Source organism: Brassica napus, chromosome A5 (genome assembly GCF_020379485.1).
Source record: "Brassica napus cultivar Da-Ae chromosome A5, Da-Ae, whole genome shotgun sequence".
NCBI classification, from domain to species: Eukaryota; Viridiplantae; Streptophyta; class Magnoliopsida; order Brassicales; family Brassicaceae; genus Brassica; species Brassica napus.
Genome location: NC_063438.1, coordinates 21,258,937 through 21,275,407, shown reverse-complemented (window position 1 = coordinate 21,275,407; position 16,471 = coordinate 21,258,937). Strand labels below are relative to the sequence as shown.

The 16,471-nt window shown below is 32.7% G+C and overlaps 1 protein-coding gene across 1 annotated transcript; it reads right to left on the bottom strand.

Moving 5' to 3' along the window:
* Positions 1–4,243: 4,243 nt before the first annotated feature.
* On the bottom strand, positions 4,244–5,756 carry LOC125608869 (RNA polymerase II C-terminal domain phosphatase-like 5). Its single transcript, XM_048779431.1, has one exon. It carries the CDS (start codon positions 5,283–5,285, stop codon positions 4,383–4,385), a length of 903 nt encoding a protein of 300 aa, XP_048635388.1. The 5' UTR covers positions 5,286–5,756; the 3' UTR covers positions 4,244–4,382.
* Positions 5,757–16,471: the final 10,715 nt, after the last annotated feature.

Sequence of the window (16,471 nt, the reverse complement as noted above, 5' to 3'; positions counted from 1 at the left end):
AATCTGAAGTGAAGAAAATTATACAGAGGTTTTGCGCTTACAGTGAAAAACAGTTTGGTCAAGCGGTTCAGATTGTGAGAAGTGACAATGGGATGGAGTTCATGTGTTTGAAGGATTTCTTTCAGGATAAAGGGATAATACACCAAACAAGCTGCGTAGACACGCCACAGCAAAATGGGCGTGTGGAGAGAAAGCACAGACACATCTTGAATGTTGCAAGGGCATTGTTGTTTCAGTCACACATGCCTGTGAAATTTTGGGGAGAAGCTGTAACAACGGCGACACACGTGATCAACATGACGCCAACAAAGATTTTGAAAAACAGATCACCGCATGAAGTTTTGTTCGGAGTTAAGCCAGATTATGGTTCCTTGCGTGTGTTTGGCTCGCTGTGTCATGTACATAGGCGAGATAGGAACAAAGACAAGTTTGGCGCAAGGAGTAGGAGATGCGTGTTTGTAGGCTATCCATTTGGGAAGAAGGCCTGGAGGGTGTATGACATGGAAACAAATGAATTTGTGGTATCCAGAGACATAAGCTTTGTTGAGGATGTGTTTCCTTTTTCACAAGAAACAGAAAAGTGCGTGGAGATTAGAGAAGTAACGGGTAGTCCAGATGATGATTGGATCATTAATGTGGGTGTGAGTGTGCCTACAACGAGTGTGAAAGTCTCTGGAGGGGACATTAGCACTCCGGTGGTTACTGAACAGAATGTGCCTAGAGAACAGAGTGAGAGGACAGAGCAAAGTGACGGAGGAAAAGAGATAGGAATGGAAAAAGACAAAGCTGAGGAAGTATCAACTGAAGTAGTTGAACCCATGATGGGTAGGGGGTGTAGAGACAAGAAACCTTCAACGAGGCTGCGAGATTATGTCAACTACAACGCGCGTTGTCTCAAAGAAGAACCCCATCACGATCTCAACACCGCCTCTGTTCCAAAGTCAGAGTCAACGTTGACAGTCCAAGGTAACACGCCGTATCCTATTACAAACTATATATCTGATGATAAATTTTCCCCTGCACATAAAGCTTTTCTAGCTGCAATAACAAATGGAGAAGAGCCAAGAAGCTACAAAGAAGCTATGCAGCAAGAGATATGGCGTGACTCAATGCAGAGTGAGATCAAGGCGTTTGAGGTTAACAAGACATTCAGTATTGTGGATTTGCCTCCTGGGAAGAGAGCCATAGGCAACATGTGGATCTACAAATTCAAATACAATGCTGATGGGAGTATGGAGAGACCAAAATCTCGTTTAGTGGCTCTAGGTAATCGGCAAGTGAAAGGTAGAGACTTCAAGGAGACATTTGCTCCGGTAGCGAAGATGACGACTGTGAGATGTTTGTTGAGAATAATAGCAGGGAAAGGATGGATTGTACATCAAATGGATGTGCACAATGCGTTCTTGCATGGAGATCTCAAAGAAGAGGTTTATATGAAGCTTCCGCAAGGGTTTCAGGCGTCGGGACCAAACAAAGTTTGTAGGTTGCATAAGGCGATATATGGGCTGAGACAAGCTCCTCGATGCTGGTTCCAGAAACTCACAGATGCACTTAAAGGCTTTGGGTTTCACCATTCTTACGCAGACTACTCTCTGTTTATGTATTCGAAGGGAAACGTGGAGCTTAGGGTACTCATATATGTGGATGATTTACTCATTTGTGGGAATGATGTCGAATTTTTAACCAAGTTCAAAGATCATTTAGGAAAATGCTTTCATATGAAGGACCTGGGGAAACTAAAATATTTCCTTGGAATAGAAGTTGGACGTGGTGCTGAAGGATTCTTGCTCACGCAAAGAAAGTATACTCTGGACTTGGTTGCAGACACTGGATTGCTTGGTTCGAAACCGGCTGCTACACCGATGGAGATACAGCACAAGTTGGCGTTGGACTTGAGTCCGTTTTTACGAGATGCAGAGAAGTACAGGAGGTTAGTTGGTCGCTTGATTTATCTATCAATTACACGACCAGACATATCGTATGCAGTACATATCTTATCACAGTTCATGCAAAAGCCTCGTGAGATGCAGTGGAGTGCTGCTATGAGAGTCGTAAGATACTTAAAAGGAACTGCTGGTCAAGGTATACTGTTGGGATCTCAAGTGGATACGAGTTTGTCTGTATACTGCGACGCGGATTGGTCAGCATGCCCTGTTACGAGACGATCTTTGAGTGCGTATGTGGCACTTGTTGGTGAGTCACCGGTATCGTGGAAGACTAAGAAGCAGGGAGTAGTGCCACATTCGTCGGCTGAGTCTGAGTACCGGTCGATGGCGCAGGCAACAAGAGAAGTGAAGTGGCTTAGGAGACTGTTATGTGACTTAGGAGCTCCACAGCGCAAACCATCCAAGCTGTTCTGTGATAGCAAGTCAGCATTGCATATAGCAGCCAATCCGGTGTTCCATGAAAGAACTAAACATATTGAATCTGATTGTCATCAAGTGAGAGATGCGATACAAGAAGGACTGTTGGAGACGGTTCATGTAAGAACCACTGAGCAACTAGCAGATGTTTTGACAAAGGCACTTGGTCGTGCGCAGTTTGAGTACTTGTTGGTCAAGTTGGGAGTTCGAAACCTTCACCTTCCCAACTTGAGGGGGAGTATTGGAGGAGATAATGATGGAATCAGTTAAGAGATAAGTACAAGTATTGTGAGAGATAAATATGAAGTTAGTTGAGATGTTTATCCTAACCAAGTCGGTTAAGGAAGTTGTATAAATACGTTTGTATATTCATGAATAAGATCAAGCAATTCTATAAACTTACACAAAACAAATTGGGATTTCTGCTTCTACTTTCTAGTGACTGTTAAAAATAAACGTTAATATTCTATAAGTGAAGTAGTTACTCAGCAGTTATACTTTTTTTTGGGATCAAACTCAGTAGTTATACTTTCTAGCGAGTATTTCTAATGTATTTGGAATGTAATGATGTTAGGAAGACATGTGAACATATATGATCTTAGAAACATGTCTCAGCCTGAGTAAAGAAGGAGATTTTTTTTAGGGCAATTGTCAATAATAGCACCTTTTGAAGTTTATGTCTCAAAAATAGCACTAGAAGGAGAAAGTCACAAAAATGACATTCATTAAAGAGTAAAATATCCCTAATACCCTTGGTTTAAAATTAAATAAACAAATAAAAATAAATAAAAATAAATAAAATAAAAATAAAAAAATAAAAAAAAAAGAAATTTTTTTATAGTTTCAGATTATGTGTTTTCAGATTCGAAATTTTTATAATTTTTTTTTTGAATTTTTTTTTTGAAAATTTTTTTTTCGAAATTGTTTTTATTTTTTTTTTCAAATTTTCTTTTTATAATTTAAAAATACTTTTTGAAACTATTTTAAAATTTTTATTTTTTATTTTAGTATTTATTTTTTATAAAATTTTAAACCCTAATTCCAAAACCCAACCCCACCCCTTAACTCTAAACCCTAAGGTTTGGATTAATTAACCCAAGGGGTATAAGTGTATATTTACCTCTTTAATGAAACCTATTTTTGTGACTTTGACCCTTGAGTGCTACTTTGGGAACAAAAACTTGGTTTGGTGCTATCCTAGTCTTTTTCTCTTTTTTTTATTTGGCAAAATTCTAATGGAACAGGTTAAATGACTGACATATCTTGTGAAATGTGGTTGCCTTTTATCCTATGTGAGTTCTTATCTTACAAGGACTAGTCCAACTGTCTTATTAGATTTCTTACTACTTAGGGGAACGCAAATAAAGTTTTTGAAATAATAGTCCAAGTGTCCAACTATTTAAGAGAGGATATGTTGAATGTATTAGTGTAAGATGATCAATCCTTGTCCACTGATTCGATATATTTGAACCAATTCATACACTGTTCCTTAGTCTTTACAGGTTTTGCTACAAACAAATAAATGCCTAAAACCGCAGAGTTGGGGATAGTCATCTTGTAATGCAAACTCAAGAGTATCATAACTAAACCACTGTTGTAAGAAACCGGAAGCAATCTTTGTGAGAAACTTCAATGAGATTGAAGGGAAACCCAAAGCATATAAAAATCTTGCACCGTTGTAACGAGGAAGCATAAGCATCCTCAGCACATGTTGGTTTTTGAATCTTTGCCAAGACTCTCCCAAAAACTGGTACGTTTCAGCGTGTCTGATAAGCTATTAGTCCTTTTTTTTGCTTGTATAAGTAGAAGTAAATACTGAAAACAATGCTTTGTACTTCATTTGACTTTGCGGATTAGATTGGATTAATGCGATAGAAACATAGTAAAATACCCACATTCACCTCATATGGAATATGCTTTAAAGTTTCCCATTCAAAATAACTTTGCAAAGTTCTTACATATGAACGAGATCACATAGTTTATAATGCTTAAATGAAGTTACTACAGAATAAAAGATTCTTAGTATAGTACACCACGATTGAATTCAATCTCTTGTAGCAGCAACCTCACGTCTTTTGACTCCAAGTCTTCTTTGACTCTAAAGAATCCACAGTGAACTTCCTTTAATAACCTCAAAACATTAACCAACCCACCGTTGCATTCACTTTCATCTACCCTCTCCTCAGAGTACGGCTTTGAACACTGGCCATTGCTCATCCTGAAATACTCGTAACTGCTAATCTCAACCAAGTTACTCTTGTGATCAGGCCACACATCACGCGTATCATCCACAATCACCACACCACGCTCATCCGCCAGAACCAAATCAAGCGTCTTCAAGTAAGGACTCTCCTCCCTCGTTACCACTCTCCTACCGAAATAGATTCGCCTCGGATCGATCATCTCCAAGACTGATTCAGCGTAATAGCGGTTACCCTTTGTGTAAACATACATTTTGAACATCTTGTGTGCTTCTTCCAAGAAATCGTGGACAAAAGGACGTAGCTTTACCAAGCGTTCGACGGGATCTTCGTCTGATTTCAACAGCCAGAGATCGTGTCTTGAACCCGCTTCTTGGATAAGATACTTCTCCGCTTCGGTGAGAGATGGAACGCTTGTGGTGTGGACAAGGGTATGGTCTAAATCAAGGACTAAGTGGAGTTTCTTCTCGCCCGTACAATAGAACTTAGTTGTGAGACGTTTGGCTAAGGCCAAGGCCTCGTGGCGTATCTGTAGACCGTCGGAGAAATAGTGGAATGATCTGAAGTGGCGTTTTTCGACCATTGAATTGCAGGCTGTGCAGACTCCGTGACAAGCGAAGGAGTGAAGACATGTGGTAGAAGGCAACGATTCGTTGAACACCGGTTCGATCTTCTCTCTTTTGGGGTTTGGTTCCAGAGAAAGAGTTTCGAGTATAGACATGTTTTTTTTTTCTCTGATTAGGTTGAGAATAACAGAGAGGATTGATCAGAGAATCGTGGAATCGAGCAAGGACAACAACAACAGCAACAAAAAAAAAAACCCTAGTTTTTGGTAAGAGAAGGATGGAGAGGAGAATGTGGAAGGTAGGAACTGGTAATGGGAGATTAACACGGAACAGGTGTTCTAATTTATAGAGAGAAGAGAGAGATTCTCACTAGGAAAAGAGGAAAGTGGAAACTACCTGATTGCCTTTTTACTTTATCCGCGTTTTCATTTATTCAGGAGCGCGTCCAAAAATCTTCTAATTGACTGTTATACTCTTTTTTCCTTCTAGTTTGACTAATTTAGGTAGATGATATCCGCGGATATAAATAGATTTTAGAAAATTTAGATGTTATGTTATATTCTGTATCTAAATTTAAAAGATTAAATATATTTTCAACACTCAGATTCGTCTAAAATTTTAAAAATTTAAATTTAACTAGTGGCTTTGCCCCCGCGCAAGCGCGGGTTTATGTTTTTAGTTGATGCTTTATTTATTTATATGAGAGTGACAATTTTTTTTGATTTGATGCATTCCGAATTTTGTTGTTATGCAATGAAGGAGAGAGGTAGGAGGAGGGAATCATGTGTTGTATACTTGTATTCGTTTGAGATTATTGGTAGATTCAAGTTTGATGCTAACGTAAATATATTTCTAGTTATACGCAACACTTGTGTCGCCCTTTCATGTTGCCTCAAGCTCAAATAACCTTTAATAATCTCCTTGATGCATATTTACCTGATTATGCAGTATACATACATATAAATGGTACAACTCATAAAAACGTTAGTTTCAATACTATATATTTAGATATAAAAAATATTTTAAGCTAAAGTTTGTATGTGATTACGATAACTCGATAAGGCTGTAAAGTTAAGTTGATACAATAAGGTCTTTATATGATTCTATGTGCTTAGTCCATTATAATGTTTTTGAGGTATTTTTCATTTATGCATGAATTCGATGGATTTGTTTTTTTCATGTTGCAAATAGCTACAATCGTTCCCTTTAGTATAACTGCATCTTTTTGGTGAGTTTCATCATTTAGGTTTCGAGTACCAGAAACAGAGCACTAAGAGTGTATTGTGCGGATTCAAACTTAAATATTTCTTGAGCTTTGATTATTTAGGAGACGTACGATCTAAGCTTAACACAGGAAGTGAGCTTTGTGGTTCTTCACAAAGGAGATTACAGGAAATATTAGTAGGGACATGTTTTATTAAATAGATTTGCCGTAATAGGAATACAAAGTTATGGACACATGGTCACTGGCCTTGGATATGTAGGTGTGAAGATCTGCAATCAACACCTTCTTCTTCTGAATTCCAGCCATTTTCTCAAAATCCGTGTAAAGACCATATTCACTGCAACTCCCAAGCTGCGTCCAAACCCACCCTCCACCTGAAGAATTTCACTGCTTTTGAAACCTTTAGTGGTAATGTGTAGAGCTTTGTGATGCGACCAGAATGCACTTCCCAGTTCTCAAGAACTTTCATTCATCTATTTTTCTCTGGTAAAGCCAAACACCAATAGAAGCATGGTCCCTGAGAAACTTAAACACAGCCTTAATATGGATGTTTAGGGACACTAATAGGATGAGAGAACCTCTTTTTTTTTCTTTTGGATGAGACAACCTTGACACTTATTATTTGTCAATAAGAGAGGATTTGACATTATCTGATGATACAGTAAAATCTTTCCTCTATGAAAATGCAGTGAAAAAAATTCTTTTATGACAAAAACTTCACAGGGCAAAGCTACTTATGAACATTGAAACTTAAATCATATGTATAATAGGACAGTTTTCCTGGGTCCTGACAACAACAATTGAGAAGACATCATTTGTCAGGTTCTGAATAGATATAGTATTCGTTTAAAAAGGATGGTAGTCATAGTGACCTTATCGGTTGACTTGGAGAGGTATGTATGAAGATCTCCAATTGAAGCAAGTTCTTTCTTTCAATCTCTCCAATTGTCTCAGCCCGTGGAAAACGTCCGTAATGGCACCACCCAAGCTGTGAAGAGAAACAATTTTTTGATAAGCGAGACAGCAACATTGATTATGAATAATTTCTTATAGATGGAAAAGCTTTTCTAATATGAGTCGCAAGATGTGTACTGGTTTGCGTTAAAAAGAAATATAGCACGGGAGTGTATCCTTAAGACTCTTGCATATAGAAGCAGGAGGGTGATACCCATAAACTCTTCATTTTTCTTGATGTTTCCTGAATCCCAGAAACGAAGAGCCGGCCAACGACCACCTGAGAGAACCATCCAAGGCGGACAATCTATGGAAGAAACGAACACATAAATGCATCGAACATCTAAACCTAGATGTTTGTTTGTCCTTTATCTACCATGAAGAATCAGATGGAGTTCAAGAATCAACCAATCCAACGTGAAATAAGTTCACATGTTCAAATATAGCAAGAAATATGGTTATACTGGTAAATGTTTAGTCATGTCATGAAATGACACTGCAACCGTTCCACACAAAAGAAAAAAAAGCTCAGCACATGCAAATTCAATAGCTAATAAACATCATGAATTACTTGCTGGAAGCAAACAGAAGGAAGAAACACACAAACACAACAGTTTTCTTCAGATGAAATTAATCATCACCATCATCAGTAGAATCAAACCACGGCTGGATCAGAAAATGCTTTATTCTTCTTGTAGTTTTTGACAGCAGACTTGATGACGTCCTCAGCAAGCATACTGTAATGCAGCTTGACCGGAGGCAAGGGAAGATGCTTTGCGCTTGCCCTGGAAAATTAGAGCACACTAACCACGTCGCCGGGAGATATTCCTAGTTGAGTAAGCGCAGATGCAAGACGGAGACAACGGTGATAAGTTTGGAGCCAAGTGTGCTCGACGGAACCAAACACAACACTGGTTCGGTTTCTGTAAGGTTTGGCGGATCTTTCCAAAAACGTGATCGGAGATAAAGGAGAGAAATTGGCGGGGGATCGGAGAAGACCATCCATCGTTTTCCATGACTCCGGCTATTAATAGTCAAAACTTCTGATACCTTGACCCATTCAGAAGCAACGGAAGAAACGGCGATGGAAGTGTTACAGCCAAAGGACTATCGAGAATCAGTGATGTAACCGGACTCATCTACCTCAATCAGGAGGATCATCAAGTCCCCGCAAGCAGGAGCTCCAACTTATAGGTTTGATGCATAGGAAGGAAACAGAAAGGTCGACATTGTTATTGGGTTAAGTGAGAACAACATTTATTGGCGAAATTAAGAAGAATACATTGAACGTTAGGAAAGGTTTAAGAATTGAGAAAAAGAATCATCGTGTTTGCAGACTTAAGATTAGCGGAGACGGACATTGTAGAGTCAAAGAACCATAACAATGAAACCCTAATCTACTCAAACACAAAACACAGATTTTGAGATTTCAGAGAAAGGGGATCGAGACGGCGTTCCATTGCTAACCGTATCAAGAGCTCTGGATTGGGCTGCCCGATGGGTTTAATGGGCTGCGACCAACACGGTTTCAAGAGAGGCTCGGGATTGGGCTGCGAGATGGGTCAAATGGGCTGCGAAAGTGACTAATTTTTTTTTAATTTCAAAAGCCCAGTCCGGGATGACATGGCAGATTGATTGGTTCTGAATTTTTTTGCCCATGTGGCAGTGCTTAGGAAGCCCCAATTTAGCCCCTTTTATATAGTAGGATATTGCCATTACTTTTTGAGGTGGTAGATATTTGTAGACGAAGGGTGTATAAATACTTTTTGATTAATTTTGTATTTTTTTTAACTTATAACATTGGTTGGGCTGTTTGGCGATATATTTAATTAGTTCTTATGTTACATTATTTTCTTTATCTAAATTAAATAAAGTAAAAATAAATTTATTTTCATAATCAATATATTTAAACGAAAACACATATATGTTTGCGACAAAATCCTACCACCTAGTTTTAATATATTTTAGTAATATCTACAATCTAAAATTGTATAACTGATATTGTATCATTGATATGAATTTTTATAAGATTAAATTCTTAAAATACATTAATATTCTTTGATTTTTATTATATCAAATTTGTACTTTTTCAAAAAAAATGATAAGATGATTCTTTTTTAATGTTGAAAGATGTAAAATGTTTGATTACTTTTCTTAAATTTTACTCTGTTTTAAAATATATTTTTTCACATTTAATTTTTTTATTACCAAATTGTATCGTATTATTGGATTTGTTTTATAATAAATTTCAGAATATAAATTTCATTCCTTATATTATTTGGTTTGATAATGACCCAATCAAATTATAGCGATTTTTTAAGGCAACTAACTGATTATCATGATTTCTTATCAACCTTTTAATTAGTTAATATAAATCAATATGTAATTATTGGGTTATTGGCAACTAACATTAATTAGTTTTATAGTTTCTTTATTTGAAAGTAGTTAAAAATTAAAAATTATCAACCAATCAAATTATAATAATTTTTCACAAACTCTCTATATGAGTTATATAAGCAAAAGTCACTAAAGTGACTTCTCAATTGATATATCATGAAAGTTTTGAGTAACGTTAAATTTTATAAAACAAATTTTGTATTTTCCTTCAATTTTATATAATCCAAAGAGAAAATAATTTTTAAAAATATTATTATAAATAATTTTCAAAATCAATAGATTTTAACGAAAACAACTATATATTTTTAACTAAATCCTACCAACTATTTTAAATATATTTTAGTAATATTTATAATCTAAAATTGTATAACTGATATTGTATCATTGATATGAATTTTTATAAGAGTAAAATTTTAAAATACATTAATATTCTTTTATATGTATTATATCAAATTTGTACTTTGCTTCAAAAAAATGATAAGATGATTCGTCTTTTTAATGTTGAAAGATGTAAAATGTTTGATTACTTTTTCTTAAATTTACTCTGTTCCGAAATCATTTTGTTTATCATCAAAACTGTATTATATTATTGCATGTGCTTAATAATAAATTTCAGAATATAACTTTTATTCCTTGTATTATTTGGTTTGATAATCAACCAATTAAATTCTAACGATTTTTTAAGGCAACTAATTGATTATCATGATTTCATATCAACCTTTTAATTAGTTAATATCCTTGTTCGGAAACTCGTTAGGTGCTACGCGTGTGGCACACACGGGCTTAGCGATTTTTTGAAAAAGCGGAAAAAATCGAGGAGTACTCGGAGCGGAATTTTTTTTATATTTTTATTTGTATAATATCAAACTTTAAATAAATATAATACAACTTTTTGTATAATACATGTTTATCAAAGATATTTGATAATTTGATACTAAAATTTAAAGTAAACGCGTATATATAAAGTAAATTGCATTTAATAAAAATTGGTTTAGTCTCGTCTTGTGGTTTGTGTCTTCCGTGTAACTCCTGCATGTGACAGATTCGAATCGCGGCAGCCGCCCTGTTGGCATTTTATTTTTTTAGGTTTAATGAAAGTAAAATGACCAATTCACCCTTGTCTTCAACCTTCTTCTGCTATTTTCCAGATCTAACACGTAGCCGCCTTCAATTTTTCCACGATTTCACCATTTTAAGAAGCTATTCTTGTCGGATTCAACTTCGTATAGAAGATTTATAAGGTATAATCTTATTTCTTGCTAAAAACTTTGATATTTTCATACTTAATCAGATTTGGACAAATCGTTTTTACAAAATTAAGCGGCGATTTCTCTATTTCTCCAGCTATCGCATTCACTATACGGTTCAGCGCCTAGACATACCGATCACCTCCATTTCGCCACAGTGACCTTCTGATGTACGTTTAATCGGACGAGTAATCGGCAACTTGGCCGAGTTTTAGAACAAGGATTAATATAGATCAATATGTATATTCTGGCAACTAACATTACTGGCTTTATAATTTCTTTTCTTGAACATAATTAAAATAAATAAAAATAAAAAATTATCGACCAGTCAAATTATAACAATTTTTTTCAGACTCTCTATATGAGTGATACCTAAGTAAAAATCATTTAAATAAATTCTCAATTAATACATAGTAGGATTCTTGTGAAATTTGGGTTTTGGGCTTTCTACTCACTCTACTGCAAACACAAATTGTAACTGTTGAATGTTACCAAGTCAAAGTTACTAATGCAAAAAAATAAAATAATATATATATATATATAAGTCATTTATAACGTAGGACTTATATAAAGAGAAGAAGGAGTTAGAGAGATTTTGTGAGTGGGAATCTACTGGTCCAGGGATTTGGTTAAAAGAGTTTTTTACTAATTCTTATAAAATAAAAGATATGAGTTTCAAGCCCTATGAAAGATAAATTATATTGGTTACTGGAAAAAAAAATTTACAAGGAATTTTTAATATGATGCAAAAAGTATTATAATGTCTAGTTTTATAGGGCAGCTCATAGTGGTGTAGCAGGACGTGAATTTTCATAAAACTGGTAGAATTGTCATTTATAAAATTGTATATATATAATATTTTTCATTGTTCGTAATAAGCATAATTAAATTGCGTTAAAAAGGAGATAAAACTTTGTTAAAATAATCACAAACATCCACCTAGAGGAGACTAAGAATGGATAAACAAGAACTGCTATTTTGCTTCTTTTTTTTTATTTGAATACATGTAGAATTTTTTTTAGATTTTATGTACTTGTTTATACAAGTTATCCCAAACAATTTAATGCTTCTGAAAAGTGAAATTGAGGGCTAGACACAAGTTGCTGTTTTGTGTATACTTAATACTTGAATTATCTTGTATAAGTAAAAAAAATTAGACTTGTACTTGGCTTGTTAAAATCGAATATTTATTATTTCGAATACTTGCTCTAGAATGAATTATATAGAAGTTATTTGACCTGTTTTATTATTTGCTATTTGTGGTTATTTTAAGTTATTTGTAAGTAATTTTGAGTTCCAAAAACTGTTTACTAAATAATAATTTATTAATAAGAACACGAGAATTTTTTCTGTTTACTCCATTTGAAAGAAACATTTGTGTATATTATTAAAAAAAAAGAATGGGAAAAACATGAATTTTTTGGTATAAGAGTATTGTTTACTTCTTAAATCTTACAACAACAAAAATGTTTTTTTATTGGCAAGTAATGAGTAATATCGAAACCAGTAGCTAACATAGTTTCGTACTTATTACTTGTTTTATTTGCAAATATTTAAACACAACTTGACAACAATAAGTTGTTACCAATTTTTGAATTTTATAAATATTACCAATTTATTATATAAATATTACCAATTTATCATGGAATTAATTATAAAGATAATATTACCAAGTTTTGAATTTATAAATATTTATTTATATATATATATGTGTATTTTGTAAGCCAATATTAAAAGAAAGCTAAAATAGTGAAACTAAACATAAGATTTTAAATTTATTAAGGATACTTTTATAATTAGCATTAGTTATAATAAATGGATAATTAGGAAAATACTCAGTTTATGTTATCAAATTTGAAAAATGCATTGATTCAATTTGTTTTTGAAAATTACACTTGGGGAATTTACATGTTTACCACTTTCATAATACCATTTTTCATTTTTACCACCACTAATGATACATTTTCAAAAATACATTCTTCATTAAATGGCAAAAGACTCTTATGTCCTTGTTATTTATATATATAATAAATCATTATTTAAATAAAAAATAAAATAAAAAAATAAAAAAAAAATTTAAAAAAATGTATAAAAAATAAAAAAAAATAAAAAAAATAAAAAAAAAATTATTTTTTTTTATGTTTTCTAATTATACTTTTTCAAATTTGAACTTTTTGATTAAATTTTTTTTTTTTTTGAATTTTTTTTTTATTTTTTTTTCAAATTTCTTATTGAAAAACGAAAATTATGTTTGAAACTATTTTTTATATATTTTTTAAGTATTTATATATTTATTAGAATCATAAATTTTACATTCCAAAAACTATACCCCACCCCCTCAACTCTAAACTAAATTTAGATTAGTTAACCCTAAGGGTATAATTGTATTTTACCCTTTATTAAAAGTGAAAGTAAAAGTGGTTAGTGTAAACATGAAAAGTGGTACTATGAATGTGGTATTTGTGGCAATTTCTCATTACACTTTTCCTATACGTTTTTTTTTTTTTTTTGACAACAACAAAGAGACTCATATAGTCTCTAAAAACCAAAAAGGTAACTCCGCATCCATATGGACAACGAAAGACGGCTGTCTCCTGGCACTCCGTGCTAGGCTGTCCGCCTTTTTTATTTTGCGTCCGCGAGATATGAATGATCTGTGAGCTGTGAAAACTAGCCTTCAAAATCGTGAGATCTGCCAAGTAAGCTTCAAAAGCTGGCCATTCCTGTGGTTCCGAAACCATCTTTACCAATCGGGAACAATCCGTTGCAAATGTAACCTGAAATTGACGTAAGTTTCTCATACATTTCATAGCCCAAAGTAGTGCTTCCATCTCTGCGTGAAGGGGAGACAGAGGAGCCCTAACATTCCTTGCACCCATCAAACCGTCAAAACCTTCTAAAGTGCTATACCAACCTTGTCCGGCCATTGGATCACATTCTTTCCAGGAGGCATCCACAAAACACCATCGTCCTGGTATTGATTGTAAAGTCCCCACTTCTATGTTTGGTATCACCTTTGTATGCAGAATTTGTGCCTCCGCCCATAGAGTGGATTCGACCTCCGCCAAATTAAGAGTGTCTCTGGGGTCTATATCAATATTACTAAATACTTTATTATTTCTGCCTTTCCAGATATACCATAGAATCCATGCAAATTGGTGATCATCCATTTTCGGGATAACTCTCGAAAATAGGTGATCCATATTTGTGAGAAGCGAGCTTGTTGGAAAGATAGCCGGATTTGATGGTATTTTGGAGAGAGCCCACACCTGAATCGCTGGAGGACACTCAAAAAACACATGGTTTATTGATTCCTCGAGATATCCACATCTCGCACAACACACATCCCCTTTTATACCAATATGTAAAAGGACATTTTGATCAGATTTCATTTAAATATTATCTTATAAAATTTTAATTTTGAAATTATTGAGGTAAGATATATGGAGAAATTTCATGTTTACCACTTTCATGGTACCACTTTTTATCTTTACGACCACTAAATAGACATTTTCAAAAATACATTCTTCATTAAGTAGCAAAAGACTCTTACACCCTTGTTTTCTACATATATAATAATTCATTATTTAAATAAATTAATTTTTTTTTATGTTTTCAAATTACACTTTTTTCAAATTTGAACTTTTTAATAAATTCTTTTTTTTTTTTCAAATTTTCTTTTTGAAAATCAAAAATTATTTTGAAACTATTTTTTAATTTTTTTATATTTTTTAATGATTTATTTATATATTTATTAAAATCCTAAATTTTATATTCCAAAAACCCTACCCTATCCCTCAACTCTAAACCCTAAGTTAGATCAGTTAATCCTAGAAGTATAAATGTCTTTTACCTTTCATTAAAAGTCAGGGTAAAAATGATTAGTGTATATATAAAAAATGGTACTATGAATGTAGTATATGTGGTAATTTTCCAAGATATACTAATGATTTAATAATTTAAATATAGAAATGGAAAAATAATTTAAAAGTTCAATGTTTATCATTTGAAGAACTATTAATCTTATATAGACATATATTATTATGGAAAAAATTATTACTTTCGTAATGCATTATGTAAGATTTTACATATTAAAACTCATCATCACATTGAACTTGTCATAATAAAAAAAACTTTTTCCAGTAAGTAATAAAACTCATGAGGTCATAAATTGTTGCATTAGTCATGAGTATGTTCAAAATTTCTAACAGAGGGTAAATATTCAAAACTCATAAAGCACAATAGCACTTGATCAAAATTGGGGAAACTTCATGTTGACTACTTTTCCTCTTTACCACCATTAAAATGACTTTTTCAAAAATATATTCTTCATTAAGTGGCAAAAGATTCATATACCCTTGTTCTCTATTTTTTTTTTGTCATCATACCCTTGTTCTCTATATATATAATAAATTATTATTTAAATAAAAAAATTATGTTTTCGAATTATACTTTTTAAAATTCGAACTTTTTTATAATTTTTTTTTCTTTTTGAATTTGTTTTTGATTTTTTTTTAGTTTTTTTTTCCAAATTTTCTTTTTGAAAATCGAAAATTATGTTTGAAACTATTTTTTTTAAAATTATATTTTTTAAGTATTATTTATATGTTTATTAGAATCATAAATTTCATATTCCAAAAATCTTACCACATCCCTCAACTCTAAACCCTAAGTCTAGATTAGTTAACCGGTATAAGTGTCTTCTACCCTTCATTAAAAGTAAGAGTAAAAATGATTAGTGTAGACATAAAAAATGGTACTATGAATGTGGTATTTGTGGATTGTGGTAATTTTCCATCAAAATTTGTTAAATTCCAAAGTATGTGAAATTTTTTGATTCACACAAAAAATTGTATCTTCAAGTTAAAGACTTCAAGTATGATTATTTTCACTTTTTTTTACTATTTTTCATTTAAATTAAAAAATCAAATATTAAATTTAAATTCTTAATGTAGTTATATATTTTTTTTGTTAGGATGATTTAGTATTTTAACTTAACAAAAAGTGTAGTTTTCAAAAGAAATAAAACACAATGTATTTTTAAAAATAAAATCTATTTGCAGAGTATTTTTACAAAATATCTATAATTATATATTGAATAACAACATCCTATAATTCAATTTAAAATATGTTAAAAAAAATTTGTCAACTAAAAGTTAAAAAGAAATTAATCATTCAGTTTCTGAAAATAAAATTTTCTAGTGTATTTACGCAAATTCGAATATAATAAATTTTGTAATTAAGTTTTTAATTATTTTTATTATACAAAATTTAATAATTATCAACCAGTGATATTTAATAAATTTAAATATTTACAATATATATTTTTAACGTATACAAAGTTGTACCTTAAAATGTATAAAATATATTTTTGTATAACAAAAAAGTCTAGAAAATAAGATTTTCTACGGGAGGGAGTATATATAAGATGATCAAACTGTATTAGGTTTCTTTATCTCGATACGATCAAGATGTCAATTGTACCGCCTCCGCGTCGAAGAAATCACGGCCATCGTCA

What these genes read in the sequence shown, in the direction of transcription:
- LOC125608869 (XM_048779431.1), bottom strand. Translation starts at nt 5,285, where the DNA reads ATGTCTATACTCGAAACTCTTTCTCTGGAACCAAACCCCAAAAGAGAG.